Raw genomic sequence first — 18,089 nt, forward strand, 5'->3', positions numbered from 1 at the left:
TCTGACAGGTAATCTGGGATGGAACAGGGAATAGGAGCTCTCCCACCCGGTGCAAATTGAGTTTGGTTCAATGAGAATTCATTTCGATTTGATTCGACAATTAGTTAATTATAGACAAGATTTAGTTATTTTTTCCTCAAGCAGCAGTATTTAATTATCCATAATCTAAGAGAGGGAAGGAGAGTCCAACGAGATTATATTAGAGATTAAAGGAAAAAGACTCGTATATATGAAAGATGTATACCTTAATGTACGAAGTTGATAATGTAGGATGACTCATCTTCTAATTTGGGATAAGTAACTTTTAAAGTAGTGTTTGGATAGTAAAATTATTTCAAAAAATATTTTGCTTGTATTATAAACATATTTTTGAACCCACTTTTTTATATTTTTAATTAATTTTTTATCTCACATATATCACATCACAAAAATGCTACAGTAATTATTCCAAATAATACTCTATCCAAACTATCGAATAAAATTTGTTCGTCTTTCAGCCTGTTTACTACTCATCAGTGCACAAGGCAGGCGTGGCAGATCTGACGCACAGAATTCCACGCCTTCTCAATTCGTCCCTAATTAAATGAAATAAATGTAAAAAGGAAAGAAAGTTCTAGTCATCGCTCGCTCATTCAGCTGAGCACAAAGCCCACAAAAACACACACACAAGAATAAACAAAAATACACACATAGAAACACACGGTAGGAGATCGGAGACAAGATGACGGAGGCGGTGGTGAGGGGCAAACCCGGAATGGCAAGCGTGAAGGATATGCCGCTTGTCCAGGACGGCCCACCACCGGGTGGGTTTGCCCCGGTTAGATACGCTCGACGGATCCCCAATTCAGGGCCCAGCGCCATGGCCATTTTCCTAGCCGCTTTTGGTGTTTTTTCCTATGGCATGTACCAAGTCGGTAAAGGCAACAAGATCCGTCGGTAAGGCTAATAATGTTCTTAAATAAAGTTTTGGTCTTTAATTGATTTGGGTTCTTCTTGTCTTCTAATATTCAGAGGCTTTGTTATGATTTTTCTTTAATAGATGAATAATTGTGGTATTTTGGACTGTAAGAGAGTAGAAATGTGGAAATTACGTGTGTGTCTTTTGCATGATTCAGAATTTGTTATCAAGTTTAGGGCTTCAATTAGTTTGGGTGTCAGTTCTTTCTCTCTATTGCCCATTATTTGTTGGTTCTAGTATGAATTCTTGGATATATAGGATTATATTATTGGAGTTTTGGGCAGAAATAAAGTAGAAATTTGCAACTTTTTTTTGGGAGTGTATGGAGACTGAATTTTGTGATCATGGACTCAATAAGCCTGGAAATGTTGGAAATGACCTGTAGGCTGCTGGTAACATTATAAGCGTTATTGGTTCTACTCATCCTTATTTTACACGTGTCTTATGTTGATGATATGCATAAGTATTAAATGTGTTTCATAACTTTTGTTAGTTAATATTAGTGAGCTGGTGATTGAAATTTTGCTTAAATTGGACTGGCTACAGAATGTAAATCTTATTGCAAATTCAACGCTTTCTGGTTTGACGTGCATTCATATGCATAGATACTGAATAGGTTATCCTACTTGAAGTATTTGTAAAATTCGCCGTGGTGCGATTCACTACCAAGGTAATGGGAAAGGTCCTAAGCCCATCAAAAGAAGTTTAGGTGCATAAGAATCCTGCCACACATGATTGCCCTCTTGATTACTAGAAGAAGAACCTACTAACACCCATCTTCTTCTTCTTTCTTTTTCTTCTTCTTCTTTTTTTAATTTTTAACAAGGAGTTAGGATGTCGATCTTTTCTTATCAGTTGAAGCTGGATGCTGTAAAAGAGAAGTGTGTTTCTAAGATTTGTGCTGGAGGAGGAAGTTGGTTTTTGAGTCTATCTACTGTTGTACATAGTATTTCCTTCCACAAGGTATACGTAATTAATAGTTGTTGTTGCTGTAAAGTGAGAACAGTAAAAAACTTTGATGATTCCACACATGCTTATTAGTGGAGAATATTTCTAATTCACATCCCTTATCAGAAGACATCAAACACAACAGAAATCAATGTCGTTTTTGTGTAGTTATTTTAGATATTTAACATTTCCCGCATTTGCTGCACTTAGAATAGGGAATACATGATCTCCAGTTGTACCCAGGCTTTATCTGCAAACTACTGAACAGTTAATGTTTCTGATGCTTGAAGTTATTAATGTAAAAGCTCTGGTGATGGTGGTTCTCTTTGTAGGGCTTCTGGGAAATGGCTGGGCTTTGTTGTGTAGGTCTTAGGGTTAGTCTACTCAGAGCCAAATATTGTAATTTTTATTCTGGCTTGCTTTTCCTTAACAAGCTTGAAATCATGTTAGGGTTCAGCTTGATTGTTATTCATGCCAAGCTCAGTTCAAGCTTAACTAGCTTAGTTTACTTTCATGTAAATTTCAAGTTTTATGCTTGAGCTGATTCAAGCCGAGCTTATAGAGTCAGCAAACAGTAAAACCTGCTTAAGCTTGCTTTGACTGGTAGATGAGCAATGTCAAACAAGCTCTTATTGAACCAAACTGCATTTAGTATCTTTCAATCCAAGTAAATGAGCTAAAGAGGGTTGGGGAGGGGGGGTGGACCCATTTTTTAAGAATGCAAAAGGTTTAGAAGAAAAAGAAGTGGAAGAGAGAAGAAGAGGAAATTTTGAGAATTGTGGTGCAGTGGGATCAATGCTCCAATTTAGGTCGCTTTAACCACGATACAGTTCAACACATCGGTAGAAACTTTATTGAGACTGTAGCTACTTCTACAATATTTTATCCAATACTTGAAGCTTAGAGTTGTTTGGTTCGAAGAATGTGGTCCACAATTTCATCCTTCATATGATGTGGTCTATATGATGTGCAGACGATGTTGGACTATTGCTAAGAGCAACTTATTGTTTGTGAATGTTTATGTAGAAGATCTGTTACTTTGGGAATATAAAGTGCAATAGTCTCAGTTGTACTCCAAGCATTATATACCTGTTTATGTTTAGCAAGAGATGCTGGCAATATTCTCCTCATTCCTGGTGATTTAAAACATTGGGTCCGCTTTGGGGTGTTTTAATAAAAGTTTTTGAAGTGATGTTTTAGGAGTTTTTTAATGTGTTTTTGGGGTTTGGTTTTTAGTATGATAGGAAATTTATTTTTATGCCCCTCTACCCACCACCTTCCCCTCTTTCCCTTCCCTCCTCGTCCTTCCACTGCCATCTCCCTCCATCCACCACCTCCTCCCTTCTCCCTCTGCCTCTCCCTCTCCCTTTCTGCCAGCTACCCTCCCCCATCTCCCTTGTCCTCTCTCGTTCCCACACTCCCCTCTTCCCCCACCCCAACCACCCTCCAAATCAGGTTTGAAATAGATCCGAAGGGGGATGGGGATGATTGGAGGGAGTGGGAAGGAGGAGGGAAGAAGGATAGAGGGGAAAATAAGGGGGAAGAGAGATGAGGGAGGGTCAGGGTGGTGTGCAGGGAGGAGGGGTGGCAGGGGTTTGCGGAGGGATGGTGGTCAGGGGAGGGTTGGGGGGAGGGGTGTTGTAGATGTTCTTTTTCTTTTTCTTTTTGTTTTTTGGTGTTTTTTGAGTGTTTCAGGGAGGATCACTGTAGATGTGTGTTTTGGCAAAATTTTATTTTGCTAAAACAGGCCATCCAAACAGGGCCAACAATTCAAAAGTGTGTATAACTGGCTAGACAGCCTAGAATGTTTGGAATGAAAAATGAAAGAATTATGTTAGCTTGATCTATATTGATATCTGCTGGCTACTTGCCTTACCTATATCCTTGTAACAAATTTAGAATTGAATGGAATAGGATCTCAAGACATATCTTTGCATAAATGTTCTCTCTGACCAGTAAAATAAAAAATCTAAATCTCTCAGACTCAATAGATAGCCAACTAGAAGTAGATGAGAGAGAGAAAATTTCTTGAACTCAATAGATAGTCTTGGAAAGCAGTAAAGAAATGTGGTCAACTGCCATATCAGGCTGTTTTACAATAGACTTGTAGAGATGTATGTAGAACTTCCTGGAAGAATAAAGGAACGTTTGAGCTGTGTTGCTGATACTACCAATAAATTGACACGAGATAGATAGCAGAGGTGGTTTTGGATGTTTGTCTATAGTAATGTTTTGGTTGACTTCTTTTTAAAGACTGAAAGCAGAAGTTGATTTCTGTATCACCATTTTGTAGCTGGTTTTCTTCCCAAATTTTCACTGCTGTTGCTACTTTTTGGGTATATTTGGATTTAAGGAATCAATAGTAGAAGAAAGGAGAAGACTAGGAGATTTAAGATCTTGTGTTGGAATCTGTTTGAAAGAACCAAATGAAATGCAAAGAAAGGGAGGCATAGTTTAATCCTTTACATCTTAAGTTGTGTTTTTGTCAGAAATGGCATATCACTCATACAAGTATTTGATGAATATTTTATCGAGTACATTCCTGATTCCTTTTTTTGTCCTTCCATTTTATTCTTTCCTTTCTGTTTCCTAAAGTCATGCAAACTAGTTTGTAGAAACCACTCTTCTTCCTTTTACTTTCAATCTTTTTCCCTGTTGAGCGGGATGGTATCATTTACTTTAGCACTAGTCTTTAGCGTTGGAGTTTTACTCGTAAGCGAATTTATTTTTCATCCATGTAAATAATCAGTAGTAAAACTCATGATTTTTACCTTCTCTGCCCACAAAAAAGGAGTTACAGATGAATGTTGATTTTGAGAACCAAAGCTGGTTTTACTGAATTCCGCTTGAAGTAATACAAAACACATTAATGTTATGTGCATTATGTGCTGACAGTTCTTGCACTATGTAGGGCACTGAAGGAAGAAAAGTATGCTGCACGCAGTGCTATCTTACCTCTGCTGCAAGCTGAAGAAGATGAAAGGTGAGTAACTTCTGTTGAGGTTTTCTCCCAGAACACACTGAATGTGCCCCTCTTGAAGTTATTGCATTTAACTTGATGACTTCCCCATTAATTAATTTATGTACTTGCTTCTCTTATCAGATTTGTCGAAGAATGGAAGAAATATCTTGAGGAAGAGGCTAGAATAATGAAGGATGTTCCTGGATGGAAAGTAGGTGAGAATGTCTACAACTCAGGGAGATGGATGCCTCCAGCTACTGGCGAGCTCCGGCCTGATGTCTGGTGAGATTGCGGCCTACCAAGGCATTTAACAGCTAGAGCAGTGTTCCATTTCATGGGAACTTTACATTCCAGTTGCCTGTCTTGTCAAAAATAAAGATGCATCTGGGAATCGTTGTTTACATGTATTCACATTCACGAGACAGTCCTGTTGTCAAAATGTTTTGATACTCTTTCCATACAATTGAATGAATGCGTTGTGCACAATCATGGCCAGTTTTTGTTTTTGTGCAAAGGGTTTGATATAGTAATTCCTACAGTCGAAGTACCTAGTTTTGCATGTTGTTGCAGAATGCACTAGAACGTTGGTTGTCAACTGATTCAATGCATTATGCTGACCCTTGGATGACTTGAGATTCATGCTACAAGTATGCCATAGATGTCAAGTGCATTAAGTATTAAAAAATCGATTCACTGAGAAGGAAAGAATAATTTTCCAGAAAGTTGTAACTTATTCAAAAGCTCATACAATAGCCTATGTCCAGTATGAACCCACGTTATTCTTCTCCAAAACCTTTTTTGAGTAATTTGGATATGGTGACTGACCAAAATTTAAGCTTACATATGCATATATCAAATTATCAATAGTAGAAATATGCAGATGGGTAAGCGTTATAAAAAAAACTATACATCTCTTATTTTGCAGTGTCCGCGTGGTTTTTCTTCCAATAATAACACATTGCAAAATTGATTCATCCTGCTAATTCGCCTGTACCATGCATTGTCTATATCGTATTGACTCTGCCTCTCTACTTTTTTTTTTTTTTTTTTTTTTTTTTTTGCCATGAGCAGATGCAATTATCGACAAAATTGAGTGAAAGTGGAGAAAATTTCGTTAATTGTTTTGTTTAAACTTTCTTGTATTTCAAACTTCATTAATATCAACTTGCCTTAAAGTAAATTATTTGATATTGTGTTACAGTAGTTGATGTGCTTTCCTATAAACTAGTTAACGATTCTGATCTAAGTACGTCAAGTTTTATGGAGCATTTTCAAGTTCTCTTATTAAATGAGTTCAGTCTATGATTTTAAGTGTCCAAAGTTTTAAGAAGCTTTTTTTTTTTTTTTAATATCGTGGGCATTAGGTTGTTTGTGTTGTTGCTTATATGCCCAATACTATGTATTTCTGTTTGTTTCTCTGATTAAAGAGTTTTTGAGTTTATCACCTTTTGCAGATTAATTTCTGAAACAGGCATATATATATCTCACTTGTTAAAAGCACCTATTAACCTTAAAAAGACTCCTCTAGGGCTGCAAACGAATCGAGCCGCTCGCGAGCGGCTCGAGTCAAGCTCGAGCTCGAGCTCAGAATATTAAGCTCGGCTCGCGAGTTTAGGTATATATATATATTTTTTTTATTTTTATTTAATAATAAAATTAAGTATATTATATATTTATTTTTTATTTTTTATTTTCATAGTAAAATTACGTATATATCCTTAATATTTTATTATTTATTAAGAAAAAAATATTATTTTATTTATTTTTTTTAAAATAAATATTTATTTTTTATTTTTTTTCGAGCTCGAGCTCGGCTCGACTTGATTCGAGTCGAGCTCGAGCTCGAAATTTGCCAACCCGTCGAGCTCGAACTTGGTAAAATTTAGTCTCAACTCGGCTCAATTAGTTCAAAGCTCGACTCGACTCGACTCGTTTGCAGCCCTAGAGTTCTCCAGGAAAAACAACAACAGTTTTGATTTCAAGATAATCTGTTTTTCGATTCAATGAAGACACCAGGATAACCTAGTTTGTGCAATGGATCTTCTGTCTTATTTCTTATATTACTCTCTTTCTACTTTTTATTATATTGCTGTTTCTCCTTCATAAATAACATTTTTTAATTTTTTTTAATTTTCTTAATGTCCAATAACTATTAATTGAGCAATACACAAAATTCAACAAACTCAAAAAATCAAAATGCATAGTAAATGAGATTTTTTTTTATGAATTTCTATTGTATTTTTAATTTTCTATTATATATTAATTTTTTGACACTATGGTATTTATTTTTTATTCAATTAATAGTTATTGGATGTAAAAGAAATAAAAAGGAACTAAAATATGATATTTATGAAGAAGAAACAGCAATATAATAAAAAGTGAAATAGAAAATGAGATAGGAGATCGCCGGGTAGTTCATCACATGTTAGTTGCTAAAGCCCACATGGCTTTTTAGATATTAAATGGCCGCAAGGTATCTAGAAACGTTAGGGACCATATTTAGTTTTATTGAAGTTTTGGGGATCACATTGGTCAAAATGGTAAACATGGGAGCCTTGAGTTATTCCCATTTAAATTTCAAAAATCATTTTGATACACTACTAAATTTTAGTCATGTATTTAGTCGAGAACATTTTGATCTAGTAGTCGAGTCTGATCAATTTTCCCCGGTACTAAACATTTGTTTCAAAACAGACATCCCTCCTTATTTCTTAAAATCCGAACCAAGCTCCCAATCTTCTCTTACAGAAAAAAAAAAATAAAACAAAAAAGAAATTTTTAGAAAATATATGTTTTGAAAAAATATCTAACATGCTTTTCAAACATTGTATTATCTTACACTGCATTCTTTTTTCTTTTTTTTTTTTTAATAAAGTGATATACTATTATAGCACAGCTTTACTGTGCTTTTCCAAAAAAATATCAACGATGAAAATCTTTCTTAGATGAACATGTGAAAATTAAATACAAGTATGAAACCAATACTCAACCAGTTAACCTTAAAAACAACAAAAAGTCTCATATTCCCCAGCTCGATCTGCAAATCTGCACAAACACAAATGCCAGAGCTGCAGACTTGCAAACTGTGGAAGATGGAATCCCATATTTTCCTTTCCCAAGTAACCCTTTCAAGAATGACCAAAAACATAAGACCACCCATATGCTGCATACCAATTCTCCTATTCCCCACTCTATTTTACCTCCATTCCCTTGCATGAAATCCAAGAATCCAATACCCAAAGCAGTCAAATTCACCATCAAAATGGTTGTGCCAGGCACAAAAACTGGTGAATTATCAAATGTGAACCTTCCTAGCTTCTCTTCACTCTCGTCAGTGCTGGAACTTTGTTCCTTCTTTGTAACTTCAAATACTGTCACAGACAACCTCAAGATCTTGAATATGGCACTAAGGAACCCACATAACCATGCAGTCATGGCAATTATTCTAGCCATTCTGTGGTTATTCCACCATGATTTTATTGATTGATTTGTTTGAATGTATTCTGACACACAATACGTGTTAAAGACCACAAAAATGGAGATTGGTATTAGTATGGCTGGTTCGTTCACCTGCATGTTCAAAAAATTACAAATAGGTTATTAATCAAGAATTTGGGTCCCAAAAAAAAATGGCAAATAGGCCTAACAATTGCATAGCATCTATTTTTAGTCCCTCATATGAAAATGATGCATTAAGATCCCTACACATTGAAAGCTTAAAAATTTGTCCCGAATCACTTTTCCAGCCACATTTGTCCATAAAAGTGTCATGTTCATACCACATGCTAATGAATTGATGGGTAAAAGTCGAAGTAGACAACTTTTATCAAGAAAAATGCCACTTCATACCATATAGCTCTTTCTATCATATATATTAGTTAGGAATCAAATACAACTAAATAGTTGAAAGGCTTGAATATAAAAGAAATGAAAGACTTGAGGGGCTTATTTCCACATTTTAAAATCAGAGTTAAGAACTCCATGCTTTATTATCCCTTTCCTTCCATCCTTTTGAGTATATCTTGTTAGAAACTTAAAAAGAAATGTGTTTATGTTGGTTATATAAAGTTACAATTTGCTAATAAGTATACTTACATAGATAATGGCTATTGAATGAACTCGTCATCCACCCTTGTGCATATCTTGGGGAAAAAAAGACAAATATATATATATATATATATATATGTATATATATATATTTCGGTTACCAAAGATTGAACCTTACAAAGGAGAACGAGAAAAAGGAAAATAAATAGAAAGAATATTTTGCAAAACAAACATGGGCCTTTACCTTTGGTAGGAAATTTGTGTTGGTGAAAATGCAACAAGCAGGCAGAGCAGCATAACATATTTCGAAAATGGACCTTGGGCCCCAAAGAAGGAAAAAGAGATAGTTCAAACATTGCCTAAACTCCAACTTTCCGAAGAGAGTTCCAAAGAATGGGCTTTTAGGAGCGAATAGTACTTCAAGAAGTCCAGTAGACCATCTCTTTTGCTGGATCAGTGTATTAGGCCCACATGATGGAGCACTCCCAAGAAAGCCATTTGGGTTGGTCCTCAACCACATTGTTCTCCAACCTCTCCAATGGATATTAAGCCCAGTAAGTACATCTTCTGTTGTAGATCCATATATCCAACCAATCTGAAAATGTATAGAAGAGGACAACGGTTCATCCATTTGGGATTTGTATCAAATTTGACTGTAATTTATTATAAAATTTGAAGAAAATTTGTGTATTTAGGGTTTGGAAAAAATAAAAAAATTCTTTTTTCTTTTTCTTTCTTTTTTTTCCTCTTTCTTCTCCATCTCCACACCAAATCTGCTCTTCCTTCTCTCTCATTTTCGGTGCCATCATCGTCAGTTGCCACTTTTCTCCATCTCTCTCCCCTTCCCTCTTTCCTCTCCTCCTCCCTCCTTCTTTTCTCCCTCTCTTTTTCTCTCATCTCTTCTCCCCCATTCTCCTTCTTTCCATCTTCCCCTGCAACCCCTTCTCCTGTCCTCTTTCTCACCCGGGCGCAAGGGTGGGTGAGGAGGAGGGCAAGGTAGGGGTGAGCAAAAAAACCCGTCAATCCGAATATCCGAGTGATCAAATCTAACCAGCACCAAAATTTAGGATATTCGATCCGATTTCTATCAACAAAGTAGATGAGGGTCGAATATCCATAATATTCAGATACGGATACGGATACAAGTCATAAAAATAAAAACCCGCGAGTACCCAAACCGGGGTATATTATATAAATATTAAAAAATAGAGGGGCAATTTTATAATTTTCTTAAGTTATTAACCCTAAAGCCTAAATGAATCCAACGATTTCACTTTGCTAAACTGGGAATGATGTCGCTGAAGTTTTTCTACGTCATGTCGAGATAAACCAGTTTGGTGAGACTAGCCAAGTTGTCACCTGGAATTCTACCTTGTATATGATTGGAAGAGACGTCGAGCAACATCAAGGTAGTCAAGTGAAAGAGGGGAGTGAGGACAGCGGAGAGAACCACAACCGGCTGATCAGTAGATAGCATAGGGACAAGGGAATCGAGAAGCAATGCAACCACCATGGGTGCTGCTGAGAAGGAGGAGGACGAGGAACTGGATTTACAGGTGACTCTGTCCTAGAGGCAACAATCAGACGTTGAATTCCGTGATTCGAAGCCAAATGTGAAAGCAAAGGTGGATGAGGAGTTATTGGCTCTGTTTTCAAACTCGGACCGGACCGGCCGGTCGAACCGGGAACCGGCCAGGTAGCCGGTCCGAGTCAACTTAGAAAACCGGAAATTTTAAAACTCGGTCAAAGCCGGTCAAAATCCGGTTTGACCGGGTTTGACCGGAAAAAACCGGTTTTTCCGGTTCAACAGTAATTTTTTTTTAAAAAAATTCAAACTTTATAATATTATGTTTTGGCCCCCTAAATTGTTAAAACTTATTCGTATACCTCAAATATTTGATACTTTATAAATATTGTCCTACAATTTGATGTTATTTTTCAATTAAATTCATAATTTTAATTCTAAACTTGTTAATATTTATTAAATAATATAAATTGCTACTTGATTGTTCTAATTTCTTTGTATTTTCTTGTTAAATATATTTGAAACATCAAATATATATGAATATACCTTTATTAATATCAATATATTATTAGATATGATATATATAATATTTTAATTTTTAAATAATTTTTATTTATGACGTCATCCGGTTCGACCCCTATCGACCCCCGATCGAACCCATTGACCCCTGACCCCTGACCTTGGCCGAGTCGCTATCCGGTCCGGTTCTGAAAACATAGGTTATTGGTGGTGTGAGTGATGTTGAGCAAGGAGAAGGGATTGCTTTTGATGATCAGGACGAGCGGAGGATGACAAAATGAAGAGGCTCAAGAATCCCAGTAGCAACCATAGCGTGGCCATTGCAGTCTCTCTCCGAATGGAATCAGAATTTGGTGCATTCCAAGTTTCCCCCACCACAGAAAATAGGGGTGGGTACCCTATGACTCACCTTTTTTTTGGGGGTACTCGGAGACAAGCGTAACACATTAGGGTCAAAAAAATAGTGATCCGATTAGTTACGATCGAGTCAACCACTTGTCGTTTGGGATAGGAACTCGACTCCTGCCCACTCCTAGAGCAAGGAGGCTTGGTGAAGAGTGAGGCGAGAGAAGGGATGGTAGGGGAAGAAGAGAAAGAGGAAGATGGGGGAGAGCAGAGGATGAGGAGAGAGGGAGAAAGGAGAAACGGAAGGAGGGAGGAGGAAATGGAGGGAGAGAAAAAAATTGGCAAGGAAAGATGTGGTGGTGGCAGAGGTGCCGGCTGGTGGAAGTGCCAATAGAGGATGGTGGGCTTAGAGGAGGGAGGGAAGGAGGGAGAGAAAAAGAAAAAAGGAAAAATTATAAGTGTTTTGAGATATTCTGAATGTGTATTAAAAAATTTGGAGTGTTTTAAGAGGTTTCTTATAGACAAAGTTATTAACAATAAGGTTCTTCCATCTAGTGCTAGATAACAATAATAAGTTTCTTCCATTCGGTGGACACAAAGCGAGTTATTTGCCAGTAGAGTATGACTATTTTTGGAATAGTGCTTGTAATTCAAGATTAGGTGATAATTTCAGAGTTCGAATGGTGGGTATATATATATATATATATATATATATATATATATATATATATATATATATATATATATATATATATATATATATTTTTTTTTTTTCCTCGCACGTGTGCGCACTTATCTTGTATCCTTAATGTTCCAAATTTCAAAAACCTAAAGAATATTGTTGTTTCATTCCTTTATGAACTTTGGATTAAGTATGGCCTCAAAGGTTAATTTTTTTGGAAAGGTAAAATTAAACCAGAAAACTTTCTAAATGTAAGGAGAACTAAAAAATGTAAATGTGCATGTTATGGACGTATGTGTGTATGAATAGTCAAAAATAAAAATAAAAACCCATTAAGTTTTACCATCTTAATATTTCGTTTATAGGGTGAAAATGAATGAAAAGGATGAACTACAAATTGTAAATTTTGTTTATAGAGTAAAAGCAAATGAAAAGGATGAAAGTGCAAATTGTAGGTAAAATGTTCTCACCTCTTTGCCCCATGCAGTACCGTATTCATAACCACAGCTAGCAACTTGGCATGCCTCATCAATGGATTTGGAGATAGATTCAGGACATTCTGCAGTTCTGCTTGATGAAGATAAAGCCTGAGCTACAAATTTGTTGAATTTTGTGGATTTTCCAAAAGCTTTCTCTAAATCTCCAGTGTTCATCTTTCCTGAGAATAATAGTGCAATGGAATGTCAGAAGTCCTTTGTGTGTCATATTCGATAAAGTGACAAAATGTCTGGAAAAAAGTGTCAGATTCGATGAAGTGACACCGAATAAAGTGACAAAGTGTCTGGAAAAAAGTGTCATATTCGATAAAGTGACAAAGTGTCTGGAAAAAAAAAAAAGACAAAGTGACTTTTTGCGTGTAATAAAGGATTTTCAAGCAGGAGCGTGGGGCTTACAAATTAAATTCTATTCAGTTCAAATTGATTCATATAATTCTTATTATATTTGAAATAAATTCATATAATTTTGATGTAATCGTCTGTATGAGTTGACAAATTCAAATTTATACTAAAATTATACAAATTTATATATATATATATATAAGTTTTACAAATTACATGAACTGGTTTGAATTAAACAGAACTCAACTTGTGATCCCGTAATCCTTTCAAGTGACTCTCAAAAATTGAATATTACTACTCTGTTCAGCACAATAAGGTCATGGCTTTCTGTGAGGTAATTAAAAGTTCTATTCATGGTTTGAGACGAAAGAAGGAAGTAGTAATTCCTTTTCCAACATTGGCCTTCTCAGATGAATTTTTTGTTATTGTTTCTATGTTTCTTTAACACTCCTGAGACGTATATAGATATTTTTCTGTGCATGTAGGAGTATTTATTGTACAAAATAATCAACAAAAATGCTTTCCAAGGTGAAATAGATTATCCTTCCAATTGATGATAGCTTTCATACCATGGCCTGATTTGTCCTCTGGTGACGAACCATATATGACTTTTCTTCTATGAAAGCATCCTGTCCCTCCGTATAAGGGGCCTTGATGCCCGGCCAATCCTCTCCCCAAGTACTGATCAAACAACATCAAACAAAATGGAGTAATTTTCAAATGGCATGTCGCAGACAAAGTGAAGCAAATTACAAAGGGCATTTGTCAAACTCATTTCCTGATATTTTCTTGTAGACTAAAGCATTGCAACCAAAAAAAAAAAAATTGCTCTCAACTCCCTTGAAGTTTGTCAACTTTGTAACGATTTCTCTTTGTCATTTGAAACGCTTTTGCTTTGCGAGTTTGTAAAACATCACTGATCATTTGTAATTCTAAATCTACATATAGGAATTAAAAGGTAGAACCAATATGTCTTCAAATTTTTATTATAAGCAGAAGAGGGAATAAGACACTTAAATCAAATTAACCTGCCTTATAGCAATTTATATTGTTAACAATTCACCCCTGTATATGTATTTTTTTGTAGGGAGCTAGCTTTTCACTTTCATTTTCTACGACATTTGTAGGAGTGAAACTTCATAAGAACAAATAAGTTATTCTTTTGTTATCAAATTCATTTTTCTAAAATTCAACATTGGAGAAGATTTATAACATCATAATACTTGAGGGCAAAAAATGTTTAAGTATGATTTCAAAAAAACCAAAAGGAAGAAGTATTAAAACTTTGCTGGTGGAAGGAATGATGAGATTTACTTACTTTAATCATCACAACCATTTGGTTTCCGAAAGGGTCATCCTTCAATCCATCATAGAACTGTTGGGGAAACTGCACAAATCCGCAGTCCGTTTCATCCTTGACACCAAGAAGAAGACACATTGCATGCAGGACAACTTGGGGATTATTGGCAAACATGTCACAGTCTACATTCAGCATGAAAGGAGCATTTGTCATCACACCGGAGACTCTTGCCTATTGAAAATTTCCAAAGTAATTTATCAATATTTATGCACATTAATTTTGGTAAAAATAAAATAAAATAGAAAATTGATTACTACTCTAGTAAAATTTTGGTTTTACCAGAACATTCATTGCTCCTGCTTTGAAATGGTGAGCATGATTTGGGCGCTTTTCTCTGGAGATGTAGACAATAGGAGGCAGCCCATCTGGAAGACCTTCCTTGTTCTCCGATATTACCTACATTGCATATTGGATAATTTCGATGATTTAGAGTAATACATATCACATCTATTGTACAAGTAAACTTATTTTCACTTGAAAGTTTCCTAGTGCACCATATAGTTACTAGGTTGGCCACTAAATTTCATCTTAAATGCCTTTTGAGCCCCTAAAGTTTACAATTAACACGAATTCTTCAAATCTTTTTGGAATGGAACTTCCGGTCTAAAACCTTGTTCAACTATAGGCAAAGTAGAAATTGGAAGGATACAAGCTGCAATTGTCTATTGTCTGATAAAGTTTTGGGCTAAAGTTCTATTGGAATGAAGTTTCCACAGGTGTAACACTTTAAGAAAATCAAAATACTAGAATGACACCTGGTGATACAGCTAAGCTAAGAGACTAAATCAGTAAATCTCAAAGTCCCTATTCATTCAAATAGGATACCAAATTGGTATTTAACTTGGCAACTTGGCATAGGTTAAATTCCATTCACAAACTTTAGTTACAAATATATGCTTGAAATTTACATTCACGTGTGAATTGTTTTTGCAAGGGTTTAGGACGCCAGGAAAATAATATAGGAGATAATATGTACAGAAAAGCAACCTTGATGATGGTTGGATGGCTTCTCCTGTCAATGTCGACAAAAGCTGCAAAATCTCCGGTAAGTTCACATGGCACAGATTTCTGAGCAGCTTCCTCAATCTTTTGGCAGAGCCGTCTGTATTCGTCCTACATGGTAGAGTCAAAGAAGTAAGTTGTCTTTACTCCATAATTTATGTGATTCATCAACCCTTTCTTTAAGAGATTGTTTCCCTTTTTGCCATTTTTTCCGTTCTTTTTTTTTTTTTTTTTGGCATCTTGCATTTTGTGCCTTTCTTAATTTTAGTTATACTTTCTTCGTTTGCACGATGGAAATGTTACTTTTACTTATAATTGTCAAAATCGCGATGCGAATTGTAGGATCGTACGATCTTACGATCCAAATAATCAAAATCGATCCGAATCGTATATAGAGTCGCAAATCATATTAATCTATGCAAGATCGCGTAGGATCGTAGTAGAATCGGTAGGATTGTATAGGATCGTAGGATCGTACGATCCTATAATTTTTTATAATTTTGTGAAATACAAGGCTCCATTTTACAAGTAAATGAAAATATGATCCTACCAAAAGCTCCTAATTACAATTAAAGACTGCAATTCTTTGATAAATTACAAATATACCACAAATTTCTACGATCCGATTCTGTAAAATTAAAATCGATCCTCCGTAGGATCGTGATTTTACAAACCTTGCTTTTACTATCGGACAAATTTACACAGCCACATCTTTTGACTTTTCTGTACTTTTTTTCTCTTCTAAAATTCCCGCAAAGTGGAAGACATTTAACCCTTTTTTGTTCTTCTCTTTAGTCTTACTCTCCTCCATCAACATAATTTATCTCTTAAATTCACCAACTAGGCCTAGTGTTTTGCATTGAAAACTAACATATGGTACAAAAAGTGAATTTGCCTTATATCTTTTACTCAGAATTTAATCGGTAAAATATTCAGGAAATGATTCGGATTAAACTATATATTGAGAAACTATAAATCTCACGCTCTCTCGTGATCAAGACACGCTAGAAATTACTCAACTCTAAAAGCTTATGAAAGGAAAACACTCAAGCTTCAGCGAGAAAGAAATAGGGACATTTTGTGACTTGACTTCAAGTTCTTAACTGCCATTTTCAAAAGCCAAGAAGGACCAGCTAATTTTCCTGATGTTTTTTTTTTTTCCTGAACTTATCTAGGAGCAATGGTCTAGAATGACTAACCATTTCACCCAATCTAATTAAAAAGGATACCAACTTAAAAGTACCTTCATTATGTTCCAATCTTCTTGGAATTCTGATGAACTATTTCCGGTGAACAAACTCTGGTCGGAGAAATACCGAAAAGGAGCTCTAACAGGAACATTATACTTCTTACAAAATGGAATCCAAAGCTTAGCAAACTCGGATGCTTCCACAAGACAAAAGTAAGTAAGAGGTGAAGCTGCATCATCAGACAAATAACATGCTAATTTGTTGGCTGGATAATCCACAGATAAGAGTGATATTACTGTGTTAACAGTAATAATCGGTGGCTCCAAAACAGGATCTGCTGTTGTTACAAACATGTCCAACGGGGGCAGCTCCAAATTCCTGTTATCCCACCAAAAACATAGAAAAAAACACATATAAGCAAAAGAAAACGAATCACAAATCGAGAAATACTATGCATATATGTATTTGAGGGCTTAGCTAGGCACCGTTGCAGAAGGCGTTCGGGGTAGGTTTTGATGGCAATAGGGTTCCATTTGATGTTGACGACAACAATCCAAATAAAAGTGAACCATGATTCACACAAAAGAGCTACAAGCCATATGAATCCATGGTTTTTCAGATGGAGAAGGCGATAGCCAAGAAGGGAAAAGCAAAGAAAAAGAATTGTAAGTTCAATTAATCTTGGAATGATCTTTGTTAGATGTTTTCGTTCATAGAGAGGAAGAGCTTCTGTTTTGGACATTGCAAGGATAATGGCGGAGAGTTCTAAGATGGCCTTAGCAGATGGTGATGGAGTTTGTTTTCACCACTACGTTTTAGTTGTGTTGATAGGCCATATATTATTTATAGTTGTTTTTCACACTAGCATTTGCTAACCTTTTTCCAAAGAAGCAACCCGTAAACCGCTAAAGTTAGCTAGATAGCTCAATTCGTAAGGATTCAAAATAATATTTGAGGTTTTTGACGTGAATGTAATTTTATTGTTTCTTTCACAAATGTTAAAGAAAACACACACACACCACTCGCTCAAACGACGCAGAAGGCATCGTTCAAATTGGTCCCAAGAACAATCTAAGGGGGACTCGCAGAGAAATCCATCCAGCCAATTGACGTGAATGTAATTTTATTGAGATGATTTAGTTTGAGGTGTGCTCAAATGGAAGAGAAATCATGATATAACACATTAACGATGTCAATTTCCATTTTGAAGTATTTGTTAGAGTTACATTACTGCTTAAGCATTATATTGTACAAATACGGTATACTAGTCAAGTATAAGACGTCAGTCATTAGCCCCGACTGACGGGTGTTTTGCATAATGAACACCTTCATGTCCAAATCCTGGTCTTGGTAGCTAGTTCAACATTTTTCCCACAATATGTGAGACGTCGTACGCAGCATATGTGTGTTGTAATATTGATTGGATAATCTCTATTTACATTGGTCCTACCATTATGGGTTCAAGTTGCAATCTTGTACCCTTGTATTTCTATTTTAAATAGTTCTTGTTTAGAAAAAAATAGTTTGGCTAACGAGTGCTCAATCTCATTGAGAAATTGTTATGAGGGTCTTCAATGTTAATTTTTTTTTTAAAAATGTAGTTAATTTAGAAAAGTATTTAAATGTGGGAGAGCATTAACTGTTATTGTATATAGGAGTGTATACGAGTCGAGTTGAGTTCGAGTAGTGTTATACTCGAACTCGACTCGAAC

General features: G+C 35.7%; 2 protein-coding genes across 3 annotated transcripts; one reads left to right on the forward strand and one right to left on the reverse strand.

The window, feature by feature from the left end:
- Nucleotides 1-617: 617 nt before the first annotated feature.
- On the forward strand, nt 618-5,354 carry LOC113691135 (NADH dehydrogenase [ubiquinone] 1 alpha subcomplex subunit 13-B). The gene is made up of 3 exons (XM_027209349.2): nt 618-936; nt 4,818-4,889; nt 5,010-5,354. Exons 1-3 carry the CDS (start codon nt 722-724, stop codon nt 5,152-5,154), a joined length of 432 nt encoding a protein of 143 aa, XP_027065150.1. The 5' UTR covers nt 618-721; the 3' UTR covers nt 5,155-5,354.
- Nucleotides 5,355-7,790: 2,436 nt separating this feature from the next.
- Nucleotides 7,791-17,177, reverse strand: LOC113689855 (cellulose synthase-like protein H1). Of its 2 annotated transcripts, XM_027207648.2 has the most exons (9): nt 16,863-17,177; nt 16,431-16,755; nt 15,173-15,298; nt 14,465-14,581; nt 14,144-14,356; nt 13,395-13,506; nt 12,457-12,644; nt 9,160-9,510; nt 7,791-8,438 (listed from the first exon to the last, which is right to left on the reverse strand). In XM_027207648.2, exons 1-9 carry the CDS (start codon nt 17,117-17,119, stop codon nt 7,887-7,889), a joined length of 2,241 nt encoding a protein of 746 aa, XP_027063449.1. In that variant the 5' UTR covers nt 17,120-17,177; the 3' UTR covers nt 7,791-7,886. The 2 variants fall into 2 exon arrangements, with proteins under 2 accessions (XP_027063449.1, XP_027063450.1); XM_027207649.2 differs by lacking the exon at nt 9,160-9,510.
- Between the last annotated feature and the right edge of the window lie 912 nt (nt 17,178-18,089).

Source organism: Coffea arabica, chromosome 5c (genome assembly GCF_036785885.1).
Source record: "Coffea arabica cultivar ET-39 chromosome 5c, Coffea Arabica ET-39 HiFi, whole genome shotgun sequence".
Taxonomy (NCBI): domain Eukaryota; kingdom Viridiplantae; phylum Streptophyta; class Magnoliopsida; order Gentianales; family Rubiaceae; genus Coffea; species Coffea arabica.

Bases quoted from the DNA above. Each gene is read 5' to 3' on its own strand.
- LOC113691135 (XM_027209349.2), top strand. From the start codon at position 722: ATGACGGAGGCGGTGGTGAGGGGCAAACCCGGAATGGCAAGCGTGAAG. The intron at 937-4,817 runs GTAAGGCTAATA...TGCACTATGTAG, and splicing joins AAAGGCAACAAGATCCGTCG to GGCACTGAAGGAAGAAAAGT. The intron at 4,890-5,009 runs GTGAGTAACTTC...TTCTCTTATCAG, and splicing joins CAAGCTGAAGAAGATGAAAG to ATTTGTCGAAGAATGGAAGA.
- LOC113689855 (XM_027207648.2), bottom strand. From the start codon at position 17,119: ATGTCCAAAACAGAAGCTCTTCCTCTCTATGAACGAAAACATCTAACA. The intron at 16,756-16,862 runs GTGCCTAGCTAA...GTGGGATAACAG, and splicing joins CCCGAACGCCTTCTGCAACG to GAATTTGGAGCTGCCCCCGT. The intron at 15,299-16,430 runs GTACTTTTAAGT...TCTACCATGTAG, and splicing joins AAGATTGGAACATAATGAAG to GACGAATACAGACGGCTCTG.